The following is a 17,641-nucleotide window of genomic DNA, read 5'->3' on the forward strand; positions in this document are numbered from 1 at the left end:
TACAATAACATTGTGCTAGGAATGCATGCATCAGTTTATGTAGGATAGAATGTAATGGTCTATTGCTGAATTTATGAAACTGGCTTCATCACACAGGCTACTTTCATTATCATTCATTAACTCAGGGGTCTTTTACAAATACTTTTCAACACACTTGTTCACGTCAGATTGTTTGTTATTAATGTGGTAACACTTGTGACTTGTCTGTGTTTTGTTAACGCTTTATGCTTTAAGGCGTTTGATAATGATATCCCACTCTATGATGCCTGAAGCATTCAATTGTTTTTTGTATATTTTATTAGACGTTGCTGTTTCAAGGAGAGTCAATTTCAGATCCCCTCAGCATGTGAATTTATAACGTATTAGTATTGTAATATCTTGACATCCCATAAATCTAAGTTAAGAGAGCAATTAATCACTCCCTTCGATTTTTGTCACGGTAAGGTCTGAATTTTATAAATGTTTTATCTCATCACAGTATCGGTCATCAGCACAGGATCCTTTACATGCATTGTTCAAAGAAGAAGAAGGAAATGTTTTATTTAACAATGCACTCGACACATTTTATTTATGGCTATATGGTGTCGGATCATTGTTCAAAAGACAGACTTTTAAATTTATATGATGGCCTTTAGAATATTTGTTAGTTGGTCTTAATTGTGCATATAGAGGATTTGTCACAAGTGCTTTTTAATATGGAAAATAACAACTGAGTCTATGTTAATCAGTCTTTGTCGAGGCTCTGCTGAGATAAATACTGATTAACTAGACATGGTTGATATTTTACATATTAAAAAAAACATGAGTAGCGAATTCTATTTATCCTGTAACACTTATAAAATAACATTTTAATTATATTTTTAGTAAATCACAGTACTAAAGTCACCTCCATTGGTAATATGACGTCATCATGATTTGCATAAATCTTATGAAAACGATACACTCAGGTATACAGGTCTTGTTGGCTTGTAAACAAATGACACGTTGACAGTAATACATTATTACCTAGAGACCTTGCAAATTTACATATACCTTTAAATTTGCATACCATTATTACATGGGTTAATACACTAAATTATCACATGGGTTTATGGCATGGATATCATGGGTAAGTTATAGGATAAATACACTTATGGCTGGTCTGTGTTATGTTAATGCATCCGGGTGTAAAAGTGTTGCTGTTAGTCACAATGACAGTGTTGGGCTGACGTGTGTGTCGTAACATCCAGCAATTGTTTGTCACCTGTCTTTAGAGGATCGGTTTGTTTTCCACTTGATTTATTTACCACACTGAGTGTAACACATACTGGGTGAAGTGCTTGCTCAGAGTGTAACAATGCACTGGTTGTCATTATGTATGAACATTAAAACCTTTTAGCCCTGGGTGGGTCAGGGTGTTGAGCTTATAGCCGGTAGAGTGGTCATCCAGGGTGTTTTGGCTTGAAGGGTAAAACCCCCTTGGTGTTGGCAGACTAACTGGGGTTTTCCCATCCCAACCAGTGCCCCATGACTGGTATATCAAAGGTCATGTGTTGTGAGAAAAAGGTTTGTTTTGATTAACGACACCGCTAGAACACATTGATTTATTAATCATTGACTATTGGATGTCAAACATTGGGTAAGTTTGACATACTGTCTTAGAGAGGAAACCAGCTACATTTTTCCATTAGTACCAAGGGATCTTTTATATGCACCATCCCACAAACAGGATAGCACATACCACTGCCTTTGATATACCAGCCATGGTGCACTGGCTGGAACGAGAAATAGCCCAATGGGCCCACTGACAGGATCGATTTAAAACCGATCGTGCATAAATTGAGTGCTTTACCACTGGGCTACGTCCTACCCATATGGCCAAATGTATTTATATGTGTAATGTATTCGTATTGTGTATTTTTTTATCTACTGAATATATATGTCATTTTGAAAGATTGACAGCTGTCAATGTAATAACAATTGCTGGCCTTGATATCATTATTATAGACAGTTATGCTCTTAAAGGGCTGTTCTCATTATGTGATTAGTCGCACCGACTTGTTGCATGCGATGGAATCATACTATGAGAACACCTAAATTGGAAAGACTTTAGTCGTATATGACAGGTCGTGTCTGGAAGTAAATAACCCAATGGCCCCGTGCATCAGGCGATCGATTTACCACTGGGCTATGTCCCGCCCCGTGTTATGAGAAAGTCATTTGGTAATTTTTGACATTCTTTATTTTTAGAGAAAACCTACTACATTTTGTCATTAGTAGCAAGGGATCTTTTACATGCACTTCCCCACAGACAGGGGCGGGATGTAGCCCAGGGTTAAAGCGTTCGCTTGATTCGTGGTCGGTCTAGGGTCGATCCACATCGGTGGGCCCATTGGGCTATTTCTCGCTCCAACCAGTGCACCACGACTGGTATATAAAAGGCTGTGGTATGTGTTATCCTGTCTGTGTGGATGGTGCATATAAAAGATACCTTGCTGCTAATCCAAAAGAATAGCTCATGAAGTGGCGACAGCAGGTTTCCTCTCTCAATATCTGTGTGGTCCTTAACCATATGTCCGACGCCATATAACCATAAATAAAATGTGTTGAGTGTGTCGTTAAATAAAATATTTCCATCCTTCCTTCCCCACAGACAAGACAGCACATACCATGGCCTTTGATATACCAATATGGAGAGGGGGACCAGTTAGAGCATGGGTCCAATGAGGTAGTTTGATCCTGCGATGGTCTACCGACTGAGCTGTATTTAACCCCACACTAGGATCAAACCAACTCGTTGGATACATTCAACTGATTAGGTTTTTTCTCATTCCAGTGCACCACAACTGGTCAAAGGGGCGTGGTATGTGTTTTTTCTATATGTGGGAAAGTGCATATAAAAGATCCCTTGCTGCATAGGAAAAATGGTTTTCTTGTAGTGAATACGTGTCAGAATTACCAAATGTTTGACATCCAATAGCCAGTGATTAATTAATCAATGTGCTCTAGTGGTGTCATTAAACAAAACAAACATTTTTGTTTTCATTCACCCAGAACGGAGGCTTGTCATGCACAGACAACAAACATTCTGTCACACTAGTTACTGCCATATACTAAACTGTCACAAATGGTAATACATAAAATCTTCCATTATATCTTAAATGTGTTACTTTCTGGGTGTTTCTGCTGGTGTTTTAGGGTTGTTGTTTTTATGGTGGGAGGTTTATGTTTTTTTTGGTGTTTTAGCGACTGTTCAGTTTCTTAAAGACTATTGTGCTAAGTCATCTGAAGCTTGTACACATACTAAGAGGAACATTGTTAGTCACTTACACATACAGATGTCAAGTCAAAGGTCATCGTCCTGTAACAGATAGCAGATAGGCAGGGCGTTATGCGCCAGGTGCATTTGTTTCTCCTTGTTACAGAACGTGTTTGATGATTTACCTCTTAAGTTGAACACCCAGGGCATGTTTCAATGGCTCAACGACTTCATTCACCAACAACTTCCCATACTGTCAATTCAGCATGATTCTGTGCTTCTGCCAATCCCAGATTTTGGGTCAGAAGTGTAAAATTATAAGACAGAATTCCAAAACATCTATATTAAATCATGTTTATGATTCTGGCGAAATCCTAAAAAAAGAGTCTAAAATTTAATGCCTGCTCACAGATTCTCCAAGACACACTACATGTGTAGCAATCATTTTATCCCAGTACCTACTATTACTTTTACTTGTACAAAACAGAAAAAAGTTATAGTTTGTTTTTGTTTAACGACACCACTAGAGCACATTGATTATTAATCATCGGCTATTGGATATCAAACATATGGTTATTTTGACAGTCATATAGAGAAAACCCGCTACATTTTTCCATTAGTAGCAAGAGATCTTTTATATGCACCATCCCACAGACAGGATAGCACATACCACTGCCTTTGATATATCAGTTGTGGTGCACTGGCTGAAACGAAAAATAGCCTAATGGGTCCAACAATGGTGAATAATCCTAGGCTGACCACGCATCAGGCAAGTGTTTTGCCACTGGGCTACATTCCACCCCTAAACAGAAAAAAAACAGTTCGGCAGGTTCAATAAAGTTGTACGCGTTCATTATCAGTGGATCTTGTCAGATGTCTTGGTTTAGCAATTGTTCCTCAGTGAGTAATAAAAACCCCAGTTTGGCAGGTTCAATAAAGTTGTGTGTGTGCATTATCAGTGGATCTTGTCAGACGTCTTGGTTTAGCAATTGTTCCTCAGTGAGTAATAAAAAACCCCAGTTCCAGTTCGGCAGGTGTCATTATCATGGAAAGTTGTTCCTCAGTGAGTGTTGTTCAGTTGTGTGTGTTTATCAGTGGATCTTGTCAGACGTCTTGGTGTAGCAATTGTTCCTCAGTGAGTAATAAAAACCCCAGTTCGGCAGGTTCAATAAAGTTGTGTGTGTTCATTATCAGTGGATCTTGTCAGACGTCTTGGTTTAGCAATTGTTCCTCAGTGAGTAATAAAAACCCCAGTTCGGCAGGTTCAATAAAGTTGTGTGTGTTCATTATCAGTGGATCTTGTCAGACGTCTTGGTGTAGCAATTGCTCCTCAGTGAGTAATAAAAACCCCAGTTCGGCAGGTTCAATAAAGTTGTGTGTGTTCATTATCAGTGGATCTTGTCAGACGTCTTGGTGTAGCAATTGCTCCTCAGTGAGTAATAAAAACCCCAGTTCGGCAGGTTCAATAAAGTTGTGTGTGTTGATTATCAGTGGATCTTGTCAGATGTCTTGGTGTAGCAATTGCTCCTCAGTGAGTAATAAAAACCCCAGTTCGGCAGGTTCAATAAAGTTGTGTGTGTTCATTATCAGTGGATCTTGTCAGACGTCTTGGTTTAGCAATTGCTCCTCAGTGAGTAATAAAAACCCCAGTTCGGCAGGTTCAATAAAGTTGTGTGTGTTCATTATCAGTGGATCTTGTCAGACGTCTTGGTTTAGCAATTGTTCCTCAGTGAGTAATAAAAACCCCAGTTCGGCAGGTTCAATAAAGTTGTGTGTGTTCATTATCAGTGAATCTTGTCAGATGTCTTGGTTTAGCAATTGCTCCTCAGTGAGTAATAAAAACCCCAGTTCGGCAGGTTCAATAAAGTTGTGTGTGTTCATTATCAGTGAATCTTGTCAGACGTCTTGGTTTAGCAATTGCTCCTCAGTGAGTAATAAAAACCCCAGTTCGGCAGGTTCAATAAAGTTGTGTGTGTTCATTATCAGTGGATCTTGTCAGATGTCTTGGTGATCAATTGCTCCTCAGTGAGCCCAGTTCGGCAGGTTCAATAAAGTTGTGTGTGTTTCATTATCTAGTGCAGACGTCTTGGTTTAGCAATTGCTCCTCAGTGAGTAATAAAAACCCCAGTTCGGCAGGTTCAATAAAGTTGGTGTGTGCATTATCCTGTCAGATGTCTTGGTGTAGCAATTGCTCCTCAGTGAGTAATAAAAACCCCAGTTCGGCAGGTTCAATAAAGTTGTGTGTGTGCATTATCAGTGGATCTTGTCAGACGTCTTGGTTTAGCAATTGCTCCTCAGTGAGTAATAAAAACCCCAGTTCGGCAGGTTCAATAAAGTTGTGTGTGTTCATTATCAGTGGATCTTGTCAGACGTCTTGGTTTAGCAATTTCCTCAGTGAGGGGTGGGACTACATGTTGATGCGCGGTTGATTTGGGATCGATCCCCGTCACCATTGGGCTATTTCTTGTTCCAGCTATTGCACCACAACTGGTACATCAAAGGCCATGGTAGTGCTATCCTGTCTGTGGGAAGATGCATATAAATGATCCCTTGCTGCATTAGGAAAAATATGTTGTGTCATTAAACAAAACAAACCTTTTGGTACAGTAAACACTTCTGGTTGACACCTTTTAAAGGTGCTATATCAACGTTACAAGTAAAATAGTTTGCTCTTTTTACATTTATTTGTGATAAATATCTACACATTAATTTTGCATGTATACTCAGAAATGTTGAAATTATAATGTGTTTACACGCCATGTAAATAGAGTCATGTTCAATACAACTAGAATCCCTGTCTCATCAAATCTTATGAAATCGGAGAATATAGCATGTTAAAGGGACATTCCTGAGTTTGCTCCATTGTAAGATGTTTCCGACTAATTAAATATTTCAACAATTAAACTTACATATTAAATATATTTTCTTGTTTAGAATATCACTGTCTGTATATTCAGTGTGTTTCTGGTCATCTTAATATTTCTAAGAAGCCCAAACTGGATTTTGTCTTTAAATAATTTTGTACATATGAAAAAACAATATTTTAGGAAATAATATGAAATTTAAACTAGTACAAATATTAGAATGATCAGAAACACGTTTAATATATAGCCACTAATATTTTATGCAGAAAAATATATTTGATATGTAATTACAATCATTAAAAAGTCTCGGTTAGTCGATAACATCTTAAAAATTGCAGCAAACTCAGGAATGTCCCTTTAACGGTCTGTAGCTAGATAAGTGCACAGCTAGTTGCACAGTCAACCAGAAAACTTGTCAGAAACATCCTCCTTGCTTAATGTTATAAGCACTCGCCTCATGCATGGTCAGTCTTGGATTAATTTCCGTCGGTGAGCCCACTGGACTGTTTCTCGTTCCATCCATTGCACCACAACTGGTATATCGAAGGCCTTGGTATGTGCTATCCTGTCTCGTCTGTGGGATGGTGTATATAAAAGATATTTTGCTACTAATGGAAAAATTTAGCAGGTTCCTCTCTAAGACTATATGTCAGAATTACCAAATGATAGATATCCAAAAGATGAAGATTAATAAATCAATGTACTCTAGTGGTGTCGTTGATCAAAACAAACTTTAACTTTGTCCACCTCAACCGAACATGCTCAATTTAGTCGGTCCTCTAAAGATTTTTTGATAATTCTTTTTTTTTAATTTAGTATCTTAAATTATTTTGTAATAATTCTATGAAACATAATTGAAGGTATAATGTTTACATTTCAAAGCAAACAAAAGTTAATAAGTAATTTTGATGGGAAGTCACAATTATGAAACTTTAATTGAGAATACCCTTGATACATTACATACCCATAGCTACAGATATCAGAATTAACATTCTTTTTTCTGGTCACTGGATAAAGGAAGGAAGAAAATGTTTTATTTATGATGCACTCAACACATTTTATTTATGGTTATATGGCGTTGGACATATGGTTAAGGACCACACAGATATTGAGAGAGGAAACCAGCTGTCGCCACTTCATGGGCTGCTCTTTTTCCATTAGCAGCAAGAGATCTTTTATATGCACCATCCCATAGACAGGATAACACATACCATGGCCTTTGATGTACCAGTCGTGGTGCACTGGTTTGAGCCAGAAAGAGCCCAATGGGCCCACCGATGGGGATTGATCCCAGACCGACTGCGCATCGAGCAGGCACTTTACCACTGGGCTATGTCCCGTCCCCACTGGATACAGATTATTGCCATCAGCTGAAGGGATAAATGTTGGTTTTCAGTCCCACACTGGTCCATCTGCCCTACATATAGTTTTCTGGAATTTATTTTCACAATGTCTCGCAGTATTGAAATGAAATTTTGTATGCAGCTTTATCATGTACTGTTACAGACCAAGTTTGACTTTCATGGAGATATATCCATTTTTGACAATGTTATGGCCCATGAACTTATGACATATAAAAATGTGTTTTCCGGACAGTTTTTTGCAATACCTCAAGATATTGAGCTGAATTTTTGTGTATGGCTTTTATCATGTACTGACTTTCATGGCATTTTACACTTTTTCACAGAGTTATGGTCCTTGAAGTTGGCAGATACGAAACAAAAATTGGGTCCAGATGGGGACATGCATTGCTTTAGCAGAATATTTGTTTAGTTTATTTTTAAATATGGTGTAAAAATTACTGGCTTAAAGTGGCTGCAGGCAGTCTCAAAATTATGGCAAAAACATTTTAAAACTGCATAGGTTACAAATTCTTATGCCTTGACACTGACTCGAGATAAATCTTCTCTTTTTTTTCTTCTTTTTTTAGAAGATAAAAGGTCAAGAACTGCTCGTATTATTTCTTTTGATCCTGATGTCGTTAAAAACCCAGTTCTTCTCGAACTGCAGCTGTTTGCGATTCATTAAAAAAGTTAGCAAAGATTTTATTGAATAACTGGATAATTATTGATTTGCTTTATACTCTGATCCCGCCAAAGGCAATGTGGTCACACAAATAATTTGGAGATTTAGTGTATAATGAAGTTTTTATTGATTTTTATGCATGGTAATTGCATCGGCTGAGAAATTTCACAAATGATTTCTTCTTGGAGGAAAATCATTACGTATTCGTCGACATGTGAAAGAAAATAATGGAAGTAGAATCATATCATTATTTTCCATTATGAAAGTGAACGATAATTGTAGTCTTGTTAGTATGATAATAATTTTTGGGTATCAAAATTACTTTCTTTCATGACAAACCAAGATGAAGCTCAGTGGTTGAACACCTTTCTGACTCAGAGTCTGAGGTTCAATTCCTATCTGTGGACTGGACTAGATTCCTTCAGTTACAATGATGTCACTGTGATGCTTTTTTTTTTTTTTTAATATATATATTTACATGATTTTAATTTGTGATCAATTGGTGAATTCATCTGAATAGATAGTTCATGTTGCCACACATGGTAAGATTAAATGTACTTTCCCACAAATAGGACAGTACATACCACAGCCTTTGATATACCAGTTATGAGGCACTTGTTAGGACTGAGCGTTTGCTTGATGCGTGGTCGGTCTAGGATCAATCCCTGTCGGTGAACCTATTTGGCTATTTCTTGTTCCAGCCAGTGCTCCACAACTGATGTAACAAAGGCTGTGGTATGTACTATCCTGGCTGTGGGATGGTGCATATAAAAGATCCCTTGCTGCTTATCGAAAAAGAGTAGCCCACGAAGTGGCAATAACAGGTTTCCTCTCTCAATATCTATGTGGTCCTTAACCATATATGTGATGCCATATAACCATAAATAAAATGTGTTGAGTGCATTGTTAATTAAAACATTTCCTTCCTTCCTTGTTAGGACTGGTAAAATACTCAGGGAATAGGTCCATTGGGGTGGGGTGAGGGCTTCAATCCTATTGCTCAAACATCGGGCAATCAATGTCCCTACTGAGATAGATCCCATACTGAGGAAGAGAGATGAGACAGACAGAGAGGGTGACAAGAGAGAGAAAGAAAAACCAGAGAGAGAGAGAGAGAATGAATACATGTATATTTTGAAGCTAATAACCAGTAGCTTGTGTGAATAGTCGGCTATTGTGTGTATCAATGACGTATGAATTATTCTGTGCTGTGCAGGTGGTGGTATCAATTCCATGTTGGTAGCTAGTGGTGTGGATATAATTGTGCCCTGTGAGGTCTCGGTATTGCTTTCATGAAATTAATCGGAAACTGAATGTCAGTGTTTGATGTACGTTTGATCAGACATGTGTATGTGTATATATACACTCAAGAACAAAAGAAATGCAACTATTTTGATGCATAATTATTTTCATGATGCAATTAATTCAGTAAATAGACCGTCAAACAAGGCCTAAAAGTAGTAAAATATTCACAAGACATTGCTCATTTTAATAAGACACAAAAACTAAAGGGATTCAAAGTGAATAATTTAAAATAAATTAAAGAAAGTAAATTAATATTTGTGTTTCTTTTGCTCTTCAGTATACATTTACCCTGTGTGGTCTCTGTATTAGTCTCATCAAATTTGTGTGCAGAGGCTGAATGTCAGTGTTTTAATGTTCAGTTATCCCACGTATATATGCCAAATGAATATATATGTAGAATTATTGTATCCGGCTGTTCCTGAAAGGAAAACAAATTCATGTAGGATGTAAAGCATGGATACCCATGGAGTACAGAATTATGTGCATACGTATCATGTTTTTTTTTCCCCCATCCCAACCAGTGTTCTACTACGGTTCTGGTATGTGCTGACCTGTCTGTGGGAAAGTGCACTATACCTGCTATATTTTTTTATTAGCAGCAAGGGATTTTTTTTAATACACTTTCCAACAGATGGTACACCACATACCATTATTTGTGATACACCATTCATGGGGCACCAATTGGGAGAGGAAAACAGATTAAACATGATTTATACATATGTATATTAATATATTTTATTAGTAATTGACACACATGAGTATTGAAACTAAGTTAATGACTGCTACTTCGTTGGAATGACAACACGAGATGGATGAGGCAGATGCCCATCTACACAGGAATTTTATGCACACTCGCGCACAAATGTAGTTATATATCGAGCCACGATGCAGTTTGTACACGGAGTAAGTTTGTTTTGTGGGATGGTCTTCAGCTGATCAATATCCCTGTGTGTTTTTTATAATAATAAATACTGTTCTGTTACAGTTGTACCGATTAATACCATATGTTAAAACATGTTTATGTTTGACAATGTACAATTAGTATAATTAGTGTTTGAGTACCGACATGTATTTTGTGAGTTACTACGTCATAAACTTACTCATGGTATGTATGGTTATTTGCACAATTTCCATGTTTTGATTGACAGCTAATAGTCCCGAGTGCTGTCAATCAAAAGTATGTTTATATGGTAACTGACTGTACCATGCCCGTACCTGATATTGCATGGCGTGATACGGAGTTTTGGCTTGGCTTGGTGAGAGGTGGGGTTTAAAAGTTGTGTATTTATACAGATTTATTGCTCACTTTTGTTAGTGTTAAAACAAGCTAAGAGTGGAACAAAGAAAGAAAGAAAGAAATGTTTTATTTAACGACGCACTCGACACATTTTTATTTTACGGTTATATGGCGTCAGACATATGGTTAAGGACCACACAGATTTAGAGAGGAAACCCGCTGTCGCCACATAGGCTACTCTTTTACGACAGGCAGCAAGGGATCTTTTATTTGCGCTTCCCACTGGCAGGATAACACAAACCATGGCCTTTGTTGAACCAGTTATGGATCGCTGGTCGGTGCAAGTGGTTTACACCCATTGAGCCTTGCGGAGCACTCGCTCAGGGTTTGGAGTCGGTATCTGGATTAAAAATCCCATGCCTTGACTGAGATCCGAACCCAGTACCTACCAGCCTGTAGACCGATGGCCTGCCACGACACCACCGAGGCCGGTAAGAGTGGAACAAGGTTATGAATTGGTAAACACTAAAATTGTCATTATCATTGTATTTTGGGGTAATTATTGTTTTAGTCTTTTTAAATTAAAAAATTATTGTGTTTCTTTTCATTCTGGTGCTTGTAGTAGCTATGCATTTTAGATAAAACAGAAAAGGTATGTACTTTATGATCAGTGACTAAAAATACTGGGGTTTTTTAAAGTTCTGTTTTTTTTTTTTTTTTTTTTTTTTTTTTTTTTGCTTCCATTCTTTTAACTATGTAAAGTAATTTCGAGCTGCTGTAATTTTCATAAATAAGTACTTTAATTTTTTTTTTTTAATTGGCCTAAAATATGTCGTTGACTAAGAATTAACTAGGTTTATCACCAATATCAAATATATATAGTCCTTTCCAGCCTCCACGAACATTGATTTTTGTAAATAAGCTCAGTTTGATTTCACATAAGAAGAAAAGTAAAAGTGTTCAGGATAAAAACTAAAAGCCTTCTATTTTTGTGTGAAATAAAAAATAAAAAACCCCAATTTGTTCAGAAATAAATAAATTGTAATGCATACCGTACTATAGTAAAAAAAAAAAAAATGATGTTCACTGCTGGGAACGACAATTAGTTACTTCACTGTTCTTTGAAGTCTCTAATGCAGTGTCAATAGTTCAATGTTGGCACATTAAAAAAAGAGGAATTTATTCTGTTCTACAAATTTATGTTTGTTGGTTGTTGGAAACTAAAATGTTTTTATTGGTTGGTCTTGTTTGAGCTTTGTTTCCCAGTCAAAACATGCAGTGAATGTACTGCACTCTTGAACCCAGCACTTTTAATGTGCAAGTGATAAATATTTACTGGGCAATCAGAACGTGTTACCATGGTAAACATCTGTTTGTAGACTTTCTGGCTCATTCTGTGTGGATACAGAATAATGACAGGCAGCGAAATTAGCATAGTGTGCTGTAAACCATGTAGATGTTACCAGAAAATAACAGGTGTGGTAAACTATAAACTATGTTAAAGTTTGTGTTGTTTATCTTCGGCTATTGGATGCCAAACACTTAGTAATTCTGATACGTAGTCTAAGAGGAAACCAGCTACATTTTTCCATTAGTAACAAGAAGGTATCTTTTATATGCCCTTTCCCATTGATGAAACAGCACATACCACAGCCTTTGATATACCTGTCGTGTGGCACTGGTTGTGACAGGAAAAGATACAGTTAGAGATTGGGTCCACTGAGGAGATTCGAGCGTTCGAACTGAGCTAGATCTAGGGTCCCTATTTTCAAAGCCATCTTAACGTACAAAATTGTAAAACCATCATAGGGTGTGACGTCATTACAGTACACGCCAAAGTGATGTCATAGCTTACGATGGTTTTACGATTTCGTAGGCTAAGATTGCTTCGATAATAGGTTATGACGCACAATTCCCATTATTATCATTATAAAATCTTTTACAGACACACTGTCACTTTGTTGCTCATACTTGTACTTGTGTATGCATCTTATATTTGAACTTGCATTCTGAGAGTGCTTCTAAAGCAGTCCATGTTCTCTTACATTCAAGTCGGGGGGCGGGACGTAGCTCGGTGGCCTTATGTGCGATGGATCTAGGATCGATCCCCGTCGGTGGGCCCATTGGGCTATTTCTCATTCCAGCCAGTGCTTCACAACTAGTGTAACAAAGGCCATGGTATGTACTGTCCTGTCTGTGGGATGGTGCATATAAAAGACCCCTTGCTGCTAATCGAAAAGAGTAGCCCATGAAGTGGCGACAGCAGGTTTCCTCTCTCAATATATGCGTGGTCCTTTACCATGTCTGACGCCATGTAACCGTAAATAAAATGTGTTGAGTGTGTCGTTAAATAAAACATTTCCTTCCTTCCTTAAGTTCAAGTCTGTCAAAAATGGGCAAATCCCCACGGAAGTCAAACTTGGTATGTAACTGCATGACAAAGCTAAACACAACATTTCAGCTCAATATCTTAAGGCATTCTAAAACAAATTTAAACAAAAAATGTAATAAACTTTTGTGGGACAGACAGACAAAACCTATAGTTTTCTCCTGTGATGTATTTTCTGTTTAATAAGATTTTGTGGAGAAAAGTATTTTTTTGCAATAGCCGATACCATATTTTATATGTATGAATAAATATATTTACTAAGTAAGATGAAAAATGACTACTACAAAGATTAGCACTTCACTACAAACACAGTAGACACTGGTATTCTAAACAGTAAAATGTACTTAATATGTAATTTTAGTTGTTAAAAAGACTTGTTAGTCGTAAACATCTTACAATAGCTACAGACACAGGACAGTTTGTTTAAAGCACCTGACCCTACTTATCAGGAAGTGTAAAATACTTTCAGATATTACTGCTTTTTTTAACTGTTAAATTACACATTACTTTAAAATGTTTGCTTGAATTATCAATTACACTATTAATTTGAGCAAATCCAGCTTATTTCTGGTCATTCTGGTATGTAGGAGCTCAAAATTAATTTTATGTGATACAGAAAAAGTACATAGAGGTCTTGGAAACTAGATTGGCAGCTTTAATTATCTGAATTTAATTAACTCTAGTCTCATGTTAACTGCCAATCATTTTGATCTGAACCTCTTTTGGATATGGAAAAGAAAGAAAGAAATATTTTATTTGATGACACACTCAACACATTTTATTTACGATTATATGGCATCAGACATATGGTTAAGGACCATACAGATATTGAGAGAGAAAACCCGCTGTCGCCACTCCATGGGCTACTTTTTTTTATTAACAGCAAGGGATCTTTTATATGCACCATCCCACTTGTTTGGATATAGGCACATTAATAAAGTAACAGTAACTGCCAATATACTGTTAAAAACTTGACAAGGGTAATGGGTACGTTTATTGCCATTTAGCACCGGGCTACATACCACCCTGTAGTTTGAAGGTACAACAGACTTATAAAGCATCCAGCGTTTGCCTGTTACTTGTGAAATCTGTCAGCATACATACATGTCCCCTTGGCCACCAAGGCAGAAATAGAAAGCCTGTATTCCTTGACCAAATAACAGTTGTTTACAGTAGATTGGTTTCGAGACAGTATAGTGACCTTTCTCCCACCATCTCACCTGAGATCACCTGTGTTTGCCTATTAATCACCAACGCTGTCCATAGCTTGTTCCCCTTTAGCTTTCATTTTACCGCTTTGTTCTGTGAAGACGGCTAACACACAATGTGATTAGTAAGCCTAATTGGGGTTTCTTTGAGATATGTAATGGATATGCTTTGATCAGCAGTTTCTCTGTATGTAAGTAATATTGTTGCTTTGTTGTTTCCCCGTTTACTTGTGATCATCCATATCTGTGAACATCTGCCAAAGTACAAAAAAATAAGATTGTAAAATTTGTAAAAGTATTTTACACCCGTATATGTATAGACCAAAGGATTTTGTTTTGCTGTCTTTACTAATAAAATAAATAATATAATTTCTGTCCTACCAGAGCTCGAATTTAACAGTGTTTAATTGCTGTAGTGCTCTGAAAACGGGACATGCCTTGTTTGCATGTTCCTAATTGGTCCTCATTCTCCATCGTGACTCCTGAAAGTTGCTTCACTACGAAAACATGAAACCATTCTCTCTTCTTTATTTTGAATGAGTGCTGTTGTGTTATATTAAGACATTTATTGAAGTCTGCCTTGTTGCACTGCTTTCTGGTCATAATGTCTTAAAATTATCTCCATTAGCCAAATGGCCGTGTTATCCGATTTGCCAGGTTTAAGGCTTGCCCATGTATTAGCAAAATTGGGATTAAAAAACATGGTTTACGTCATTCAGAATATTTGTAGCTCTAAAATCTTTTTTAGGCAAAAAGTAAAATTGCATGATATTGTATTGATAAGTATTATTTAGTTGATTTACAAAAATGGGCCTTTTTTGTTTGTTAATTACTAGTACTTAAAATTACATTATGTGTGAATTCCTATTGGCAATTTTGGCTGGGTTTTTAATCAGTAGCAGAGTGCTTGCATTGGGATATGGGATCAATCCCCATTGGTGAACCCATTTGGGTGTGGGGGGGGGGGGTGTTCAGTTTCAAATACCACCTCAACTGGTATATCAAAATCTGTGGTATGTACTGTCCTGTCTGTGAGAAAGTACATATAAAATTCCCTAGCTGCTATTTGGTTGGTGTAGCCAATATGGTCACAGTTTTAAAATATCCTAATGTGTCATTAAATATATTTGCATTTCTTTCAGTTTTCTATACATTTTCACTGTGAATGCAACACCATGGTTATCATGTAACGTTTAGCTGAGTTAGATGACTGGCTGTTTCATGTACATTTCTCTTTTCTATGAATACGGTACTTAAAGATTCATAATGGGTTTTTTTAGTCATATTTGATGCATTGTATGTTTTGATATCATGCAGAACTTCTCTTAAAAAGGACATCGTGCAGCTTGGTGCATAGTGTGTATAATACTAGAATCCCACCGGGCCGCACACTAACATACACATCCACGCAATACTGTGCATTGATTGGCCTTGCCCGGTACTTACATGTTTATATAACCACCTAGCGTTCAGTAGTCTCTTACCTGCTGCTGCTGCTGCTACTCATATGGAACATGTTTTAACAACCTGCATGTCAAGTTATGTGTGTGTTGATTACCAGGTGAGTTGTGCAGGTAGTGGAACATGTTTTAACACCTACATACCAAGTTATTTGTGTTGATTACCATGTGAGTTGTGTGGGTAACTAGGTGTAAAAATTAAGACGTATTCCCATTGCTCTTGAGAACTAGTGTCTGATTGTGAAGAAGAAAAAAAGCCCCCTTAATTTGACAGCATTGTCCATATCTGTGATGTTTGTTATAGGTGTGGTGCGGGCAGAAGCTAGTTCAGTTGGTAGAGCACTCGCCTGAGGTGCTTGCATCATAGGTTAGGCCATTTTCTGATTGGGTTTTTTCTTTCTTTTACTTATTTTTGTGCTTATATCCAATTAAGGTTCAAGCACGCTGTTCTGGGCACACCTATCTCAGCTATCTGGGCTGTTTGTCCAGTTGGTTAGCAGTTAGTGAGAGAGAAGAGGGTGTAGTGGTCTTATATCTACCCATTGAGTCATTAAAACTCTCTGGGTGAGAGCCGGTACCAGGCTTTGAACCCTGTACCTACCAGCCTTATGTTCGATAGCCTAACCACGATACCACCAAGGCCGGTGGGAGTTTTCTTGTTGCACCTAGTGCTCCATGACTGGTATATCAAAGGCTGTGGTATATGCCAAACACTGTGGGGAAGTACATATAAAAGATCCCTTGCTGCTTATGGAAAAATATAGCAGGTTTTCTCACAGTGTGTGTGCAAAATTACCAAATGTTTGATATTCAGTAGCTGATGATTAATAAATCGATGTGCTCTTGTGGTGTCTTTAAACAAAATAAAGTTTAACTTTAACTTGAATGTAATTTGAATATTTTGTGCATACAGGTCAGGGATTCGAACTCACTACTGACAGAACTTATAAATTTGTAAACAAAAAGAGTGCTTCATTTAGCCCCACAAGGCCAAATATCTGCATCACCAATTAAGCCTTATAAAACTGATACTAATGACAGTGATGTGATGGAATACAACAAAGATACTAAATTGGAAATTAGAGACTAAATGTTTACCACGTGTATCATGCATAATAATATCAGCCATTCAATGCGGGGCTTGTAAAATATTTGTCACACATTTTGTTGTCCATTCTTGACTACATAATAATCAAACTGGAACATTTTAAAGTGGCCTGGTAAGATTTAGAATGTACTTGTCGCTCGGCAACTGAATCCAGGCCTTACTACTACGCCTTTCCTAGTGTTTAATGCAACATTACGATAATAACACAAATTCAGTACTCAGGAAGGGAAAATGAAAATAAATTGGACAGAAGTCTTTCCACTCTTTGATGTTATTGTGCCATGAAATTAACAGAACTTTGTATGTGTGTTTTTACAGACTCGACTTAAGATCTGGGCCCAGGCTTATAAAACTTTTAAAGAGTCCAGACTCAATCTCTAATGACATCACACGCATACAATTTGTATGGGGTTGCCGTGTCATTAGTGTCTAGACTCTAAAAGTTTTATAAGCACTAGGCCTGATGGAAGATGAACTGACCTGTCCAGTTTGTCTTGAGTTGTTTGCCGATCCACTGATGTTATTATTAATTAACAGAACTTTGTATCTGTATTTTCACAGACTCCACATATGATCTGATGGAAGATGAACTGACCTGTCCGGTTTGTCTCGAGTTGTTTGCCGATCCACTGATGCTCCCGTGTTCTCACAGCATCTGTAAGAAATGTCTTACTGATATTATCGACAGTCGAGAAAAGGGGGGCAAAAATGGTAGGTTAACTACAGTACAGTTTATCTACTAGATTTTATTTTTAATTTTAAATATACATAGAGATTATTATATGAACTTGTGTGTCGTACTGATTT

General features: G+C 37.2%; 1 protein-coding gene across 2 annotated transcripts in view; it reads left to right on the plus strand.

Moving 5' to 3' along the window:
• LOC121388174 (E3 ubiquitin-protein ligase Midline-1-like) overlaps nucleotides 1–17,641 on the plus strand; it is a 46,986-nt gene that overhangs the window by 19,896 nt on the left and 9,449 nt on the right. For both annotated transcript variants that reach the window (XM_041519426.1, XM_041519425.1), the window contains one exon: nucleotides 17,396–17,545. In XM_041519426.1, coding sequence (XP_041375360.1) covers nucleotides 17,396–17,545 — 150 coding nt within the window. The remainder of the gene's footprint in view (nucleotides 1–17,395; nucleotides 17,546–17,641) is intronic.

This window comes from Gigantopelta aegis, chromosome 14, assembly GCF_016097555.1.
Source record: "Gigantopelta aegis isolate Gae_Host chromosome 14, Gae_host_genome, whole genome shotgun sequence".
Classification (NCBI taxonomy): domain Eukaryota; kingdom Metazoa; phylum Mollusca; class Gastropoda; order Neomphalida; family Peltospiridae; genus Gigantopelta; species Gigantopelta aegis.